General features: G+C 40.5%; 1 protein-coding gene across 2 annotated transcripts in view; it reads right to left on the bottom strand.

Annotated features, from left to right (window-relative positions):
• Window positions 1–490: 490 nt before the first annotated feature.
• Window positions 491–7216, bottom strand: part of gtf2a2 (general transcription factor IIA, 2) — a 71329-nt gene continuing 64603 nt past the window's right edge. For both annotated transcript variants that reach the window (XM_078532603.1, XM_078532604.1), the window contains exons 3-4: window positions 6665–6791; window positions 491–763 (exon numbers count right to left, since the gene is read on the bottom strand). In XM_078532603.1, the coding sequence (XP_078388729.1) occupies window positions 738–763; window positions 6665–6791 (153 nt within the window). In that variant the 3' untranslated portion in view covers window positions 491–737. The remainder of the gene's footprint in view (window positions 764–6664; window positions 6792–7216) is intronic.

Below are 7216 nucleotides of genomic sequence, written 5' to 3'. Positions count from 1 at the left end.
GGTAACAATGTGGGAGCAGGAAGAGAAGCCATTGTAAATAATACTTTGGTTATGATTAGGTAGATAAGAATCGAGCCAGTTGACAACGGTCCCACACAGGTGGATGACAGTGGAGAGGAATTGGTGGAGGGTAGTATGGTCAACCGTGTCAGAGGCAGCAGACAGGTCAAGAATGACGAGGGAAAATTTCTCTTTGTCACAGTCACAAAGGATGTCATTTGTGACTTTGAAAAGAGCCATTTCAGTACTGTTGTGGGGGCAGAAAGCTGATTGGAGGAATTCAACTGTGAAGTTCTGGGAAAGATGGGCATGGATTTGGGAAGCGACAACACATTCTTTATCCCACTAGGAAATCCACTGGGCCTAGATGCGACTCCAGTCCCACCCTACGCGGGCTGGGAGGCCCATTTGCACAGATCTTTTAGGGAAGAACTGAGAGTTCGTCACTCCTAAACAAAGCTAAAATATATCGTCCAAGATAAGCAAAGAAAACAGTTAAGTAAAACTTTATTACAGATTCATCTTTCAAACATAAAAAAAGAGCCAGAAGTTGAATTTATAAAAAGTAATATTCTCACTGATATTGTACATCTGGGGATACATTTAACCCCTCACCACTTGTCCTGTGTTGAACGAAGCAGTTACAGATCAGGTAGCTGCTAAATAATAGTCAGGGTTATTCACAATACGTCTGCTGTGTATGCTGTTTCATTGAAAGGCCTTCATCCAGTATGGGATTATTCTGCAGCATTCGAACCAGTGTCTATAAACAAAGGAAAAAACAGCATGAAAACTCACTTCAGCCTTTAAAACCCGACTCCCCAGAACTGGATGATGTAACAGTGGTTCACACTAGTTAGACATGGAAATGAAAATTTGCAGCACAGATGAAGGCCATTCAGCCCACTGTGTTGCACCATTCGAAAAAGAGCTATCAAGCCTAATCCTGCTTTCCAGCTCTTGGTCTGTAGCCCTGTGGGTTACAGAACTTTTTTTTCCCAAAGCAGTCAGGGTTTCTGCCTCTCCTCCCATTTCAGGCAATGAGTTCCAGACCCCGATCACCTGCTGAGTGAAGTCATCTCACTTCCCCTTCTGATCCTCTGCCAATTGCTTTAAATATAATTTAATTCTCTGCTAAGAGAAACGGGTGCTTCCCTTCCACTCAATCATTGTAATTTTCAGTTCTCTGCCTGAAGGCATGTCTGACCCACAGTGCCACAATCTCCACCACAGGTAGGACAAGGAGGCAGGTCCCGAATCCACCCCAGCCAGAAAAGGGATCAAACCCCATGCTGTTGGCACCAATCTGATCCACACTAGCCAACTGAACCAACTGGCCGCCCCGGGAGTCCGAGTTGCTGTGGCAGCGTACATTTTTACATGCATGTTGTAGTCTGGAGTTTTGGATAGTGATGGTAGAGGTTCCAATTTCTTTTGATCACATGGCTGACCTGGAATCTCTCCTCCTCTTACTGCCTGCCATTGGTGTGTTGGAAGGATTTACAAATTGATACACAATCTGTGTGACCACATTATGAACGCACCTTCCTTGACCATCAAGTCCTGGAGCGAGACTTGAACCCAGAGCTTCTGACCCAGAGGCAGGGGCTCTATCCACCACGTCACAGGACCTCCTCCACCCAATCCAGGTCCCTCAAACTTATACACCTCAATTTAAACTCCCTTCTGCCTCCTTTGTTCCTAAGGGTTCAGAGAATGGTTCCAGGATAGGTTCTTAGAACAGCATGTTCTGGAGCCAACCAGACGGCAGGCTACACTAGACCTGGTATTGTGCACCGAGATGGGATTAATTAATGACCTCATAGGGAAGGTACCCCTAGGGATCAGCGACCACAACATGATTGAATTTAACATTCAGTTTGAGGGAGAGAGGAGTGGGTCCGAAACTATCTTTTTAATCTTAAATAAGGACAATTATGAGGGCATAAAGCAGAGCTGGCTAAAGTGAATTGGTAAATTAGGTTAAGGGATAGGACAACAGAGATGCAGTGGCAAACTTTAAGGGGATATTTCAAAATACATAGAATAGATACATTCCAATGAGTAAGAAAAAGTCCAAAGGACGGACACATTCATCTATGGTTAACTAGAAAGGTTGAAGATAGTATCAAACTTAAAGAAAAAGTATACAATTGTGCAAAGATAGGTGGAAGCCAAGAAGATTGGACAGAATATAAGGAACAGCAAAGGATGACTAAAAGATTAATGAGGAAAAAATTAGAGTGCGAAAGAAAGCTAGCCAGAAATATAAAAATGGATAGCAAGAGTTTCTATAAATACTTAAAAGAAACGAGTTAACAAATTGAGTGTTGCTCCTATAGAGAGTGTGTCTGGAGAATTGATAATGGAAAACTAGGAAATGGCAGATGAACAGGTATCAAGTAACATCCCAGAAGAGGCTATAAGTCAGGAAATGGAAGGTTTGTAAGAACTCAGGAAAATTACAGTCACCAGAGAAGCGATATTGAGTAAATTGTTGGAGCTGCAGGCTGACAAGCACCTGGATCCTGATGGACTTCATCCTAGGGTCCTAAAAGAAGTGTCTAGTGAGATAGTTGATGCATTGGTTTTAATTTTCTGAAACTCCTTAGATTCAGGGAAGGTTCCATTAGATTGGAAGATAGCAAATGTAACTCCATTATTCAAAAAGGGAGGGAGACAGGAAGCAGGAAACTACAAGCCAGTTGGCTTAACATCTGTCATAGGAAAATGTTAGAAGCTATTATTAAAGAAACTTTGGCAGGGCACCTCAATAGGTTCAAAGTAATCAGGCAGATTCAACATGGTTTTGTAAAAGGGAAATCATGTTTAACCAACTTATTGGAGTTCTTTGAGGAAGTAACATATGCTGTGGATAAAGGTGGATGTAATTTACTTAGGTTTCCAGAAGGCATTTGATAAAGTGCCACATCAAAAGTTATTGTGGAAAATAAAAGTTCACAGTGTAGGGGGTAACATATTGGCATGGATAGAAAATTGGCTGGCTAACAGGAAGCAGAGAGTAGACATAAATGGATCTTTTTCAGGTTGGCAAAGTGTAACAAGTGGTGTGCCACAGGGATCATTGCTGGGACCTCAACTGTTTACAATTTATATAAACGGCTTGGATGAATGGATGGATGCCAAATTTGATGATGACACAAAGATAGATAGGAAAGTAAGTTGTGAAGGGGACATAAGGAGGCTACAAAAAGATATAGATAGGTTAAGTGAGTGGGCAAAGATCTGGCAAATCGAGTGTAATGTGGAAAATGTGAAATTGTCCATTTTGACAGGAAGAATAAAAGAAAAGCATATTATCTAAATGGTAAGAGATTGCAGGGCTCTTGAGATGCAAAGGGATCTGGGTGTCTTAGTACATGAATTGCAAAAGGCTAGTATGCCAGTACAGCAAGTAATAAGGAAAGCTAATAGAATGTTATCATTTATTGCGAGGGGAATTGAATACAAAAGTAGGGAGGTTATGCTTCAGTTATACACAACGCTAGTGAGACCATATCTGGAGTAGTGTGTACAGTATTGGTCACCTTATTTAAGGAAGGATGTAAATGTGTTGAAAGCAGTTCAGAGAAGGTTTACCAAGCTAATATCCATAATGACTGGGTTGTCTTATGAAGAAAGGTTGGACAAGCTAGGCGTATATCTGCTGGCGATTAGAAGAGTTAAGAGGCGATTTGATTGAAACATACAAGTTCCTGAGGGGTCTTGACAGGGTGCATGTAGAGACGCTTCTTCCTCTTGTGGGAGAATCTAGAACTAGGGGTCACTGTTTAAAAATAAGGGGTCGCCCATTTAAAATGGAGATGAGATTAAAAAAAAATTCTCTCAGAGGGCCGTGAGTCTTTGAACTCTCTTCCTCAAAAGGCAGTGGAAGCAGAGTCTTTGAATATTTTTAAGGCAGAGGTGGATAAAAACTTGGTAAACAAGGGGGGGATAGGTTGTCGGGGATTGGTGGGATGCAGATTTGAGGTTACTATCATATCAGCTATCATCTTATTGAATGGCGCAGCAGGCTCAAGGGGCCGAATGGCCTATTCCTGCTCTATGTTCATATGTATGCCTGTAAGGAAACAACCCCAGCCTATCCAATTTTTCCTCACCTAAAATTCTCATTTCCTTGTAACATTTTTATCAATCTCCATGTGCCCTCTATAATACGATAACATTCATCCTGTAATGTGGTGATCAGAACTGTATGCAATATGCTCACTGTGACCGATCAAGCGTTTATACAATTCTAGCATGACCTCCCTGCGCTTACATTCTGTTCCTCAGCTTATAGACGAAAGTATCCCGTATGCCTTCTTAACCACCTTCCTTATCCACCTGTCCTACTTCCGGGGTCTTTGGACCCTTTGTTCCTCTATACTATCTTCAGTATCCTACCACACACTTCTCCTGATTGAACTCCATTTACCATTTTTTCTGCCTACTTGACCAGCCCATTGATATCTTCCTGCCAGCTTTCTTCCTCACTATCAACCAACCAGTTTTTGTTTTATTTTCAAACTTCTTAATCATGGCCCCTACATTTAAGTCTAAGCCACTTATATATTCCACAAAAAAAATGAGGGGCCTAATACTGAGCCCTGTAGAACCCCACTGGAAACAACCTTCCAATCACTATCCAACTTGCCACTTGCTATTGGATCCCACTGATTCTCACTTGTCAGTCTTTATGAAATCCATGTAGATTACATCAAATGCGTGATCCTCATCAATCCTCTTGTTACCTCCTCAAAAAAATCAATCAAGTTAGTCAGCGACAACCTTCCCATAACAAATCCATGCTGACTGTCCCTGACTAATCAGTGCCTTTCTAAATGACAATTCATATTGCCTCAGAATATTTTTCAACAATTTATCCACCACTGACACTGGTCTTTCATCTCATATTCCAAGCCAGCCTGATAGAATGGACAATTCCTCCATCTGCAAATATCTTTTTGGAGAGATTGTAACTAAATGGCTACAAATCTCCTGGACCTGACAACCTGCATCCTGGAGTTTTAAGAGAGGTAGCTGTAGAAATAGTGGATGTTTGGTTTTGACCTCGCAGAATTCTTTCGATACTAGAACAGTACCCAAGGATTGGAAGGTAGCAAACAACCTCCACTAAGAAAGGAGGAAGAAAGTACAGTTAACTGGACATCTGCAGTAGGCAAAATGCTAGAATCCATTACGAGTGATATGATAAATGGACATTCTGAAAATTGTATGATTAAGTAAAGTGGATTAATGAAAGGATAACTGTGTTTGTGAAATCTGTCAGAGTTTTGAGGATGTAATCTGTAGGATGGATAAGGGGCAACTAGTGAACGTGCTGTATGTGAATTTTCAAAAATCTCTGCCATAACCAGTGGTCAGAGATTTGAAATCGGCAAAGGATCTCGAGGGGACGAGAAGTTTTTTTTCCCCACTCAGTTGTCAAGATCTGCAATGTTCCACCAAAATAAGTGGTGGAAGTCAATTTTGTAAATAAATTTAAAAGGGCATTAGCATAGGTATGACAGGCCAAAAGGCTTCACACTGTGCTGCATGATTCTTTTAACATACGGAGGTGCCAGAGGACATGATCATCAATGAGTAGCTCATTAAAACATGGAATAATTGTTAAAAAGTAATTTGCATCAGTCGTTATTGAAGGGCAGGGTATTGGGGAAGAGGGGACTGAGCGCAAAATTGTGATGGAGAAAAGGACCATTTCAGAGAAGTTAGTTTGGTTAAAGGGGGATAAAGTGTCAGGGATGCAACGTCGGAACTTGAGGGACGATATTGATGCAGGTCCAGGAATAATGATCAATGATCAGAGCACAGGTCTGGAGAGAGTGTGTTAAAATTTGCAGGTGATGTCAAATTAGGGAGTGTAGTTAAATCTTTGAAAGCTGCAATGGGATATTGAAAAGATGAAGAAATGAGCTGAAAAGAGTCAATATCAGTGAGTTGGAGAAAGTACAGCGGACACATGAGCATGCTGTCAGGTATAAGGAAATAAAACTTTTAAAAAAGAAAATAATTGAAAGTGGAGAAGTTGGACCTTCAGCATTGAAACACAGATGACAGGGCAGTACAATAGAAGTGTTCAAAATTAAGAATGGGATGGATAGATAGAATCAGATTGGGTGGGCAGGGGAGGTGTCAGCAATGACAGGCCATTATTACAAGACTAGATGTAAGAAATTTAGAATAGAGTGCCAGAAAAACTTCTTCATACAGACATTTGAGGTGACGTAGGGTCGGAGGAGGCTCGTGTGCAGCATGAACACTGGATATGGGAAAAAGGGCGAGAGACTATGGGAAAAAGGTAGCTAATTATTTCTAATTAATTATTTGAGGAGAGTTATTTGCTCGTTGCAACACTATAGGACCCAATTTTGGTGATGGAATTTCAAGGTATGAATCCTTCCCCATCCAGAACACTCCACACACTCTCACTAAAGCCTTTCTCAAAAGCCCCCTCTTCAATGACACCTTGTGTTGTAAACAGTTATCAGGTCTTGCTAATATTGATGTGCTATATACAGTTTCCCATGGATGCAGAAAAACACTGGATGTTCCACATACAGCTGAGAATAAGAAGCTCGCAATGGAATTTAAATCACAAATAAAAAGGTGCATTCAATTGTAACAAATTCCAACTCACTTTTGCCATCACATGCTACAATCTTCACTTTGTCCACTTTAACAAGTTCAGTGACTTCTCGGAATTCCACATCATTTAGGACAAATGTCCAAACGTTATCACAGAATCTGTACGTATTCAAGGAGCCCTTTAAAATAAAACCATGAAACAACTCACCAACTGCAGAGCGTATCAAAGGGTGATGCAAAAGGTGTCAAACCCAAAAATTATTTCAAGAAAGTTAGGAACAGACTGCAAAAAAATTTACACATTACACCTCAGTACCCTAAAGCTTTACCGATAGTGCAATTTGAACACCACCACCAAATCTCACTATGAGAAATACTGAACCTTAGCCAATGCAATGTATTATGTGATTACAAAATTAAATTCGTACAATATATTTTCCATATTAATGTGACACAGACACAGCAGGTTTATAGAATGGAAAAATTTATGGAATATTAACTGAAATCAATATGTGTTACAATGCTGATCAGAATTTTCTATATTCATTTATGAGACATGAATGTCATTTGAATGATACTGAACAATGTGCAATCAGCGAACATC

The sequence above is a fragment of the Cetorhinus maximus genome, chromosome 30 (assembly GCF_964194155.1).
Source record: "Cetorhinus maximus chromosome 30, sCetMax3.hap1.1, whole genome shotgun sequence".
Classification (NCBI taxonomy): Eukaryota; Metazoa; Chordata; class Chondrichthyes; order Lamniformes; family Cetorhinidae; genus Cetorhinus; species Cetorhinus maximus.
Note: the sequence above shows the minus strand (reverse complement) of the source record. Positions and strands in the feature narration are given on the sequence as shown.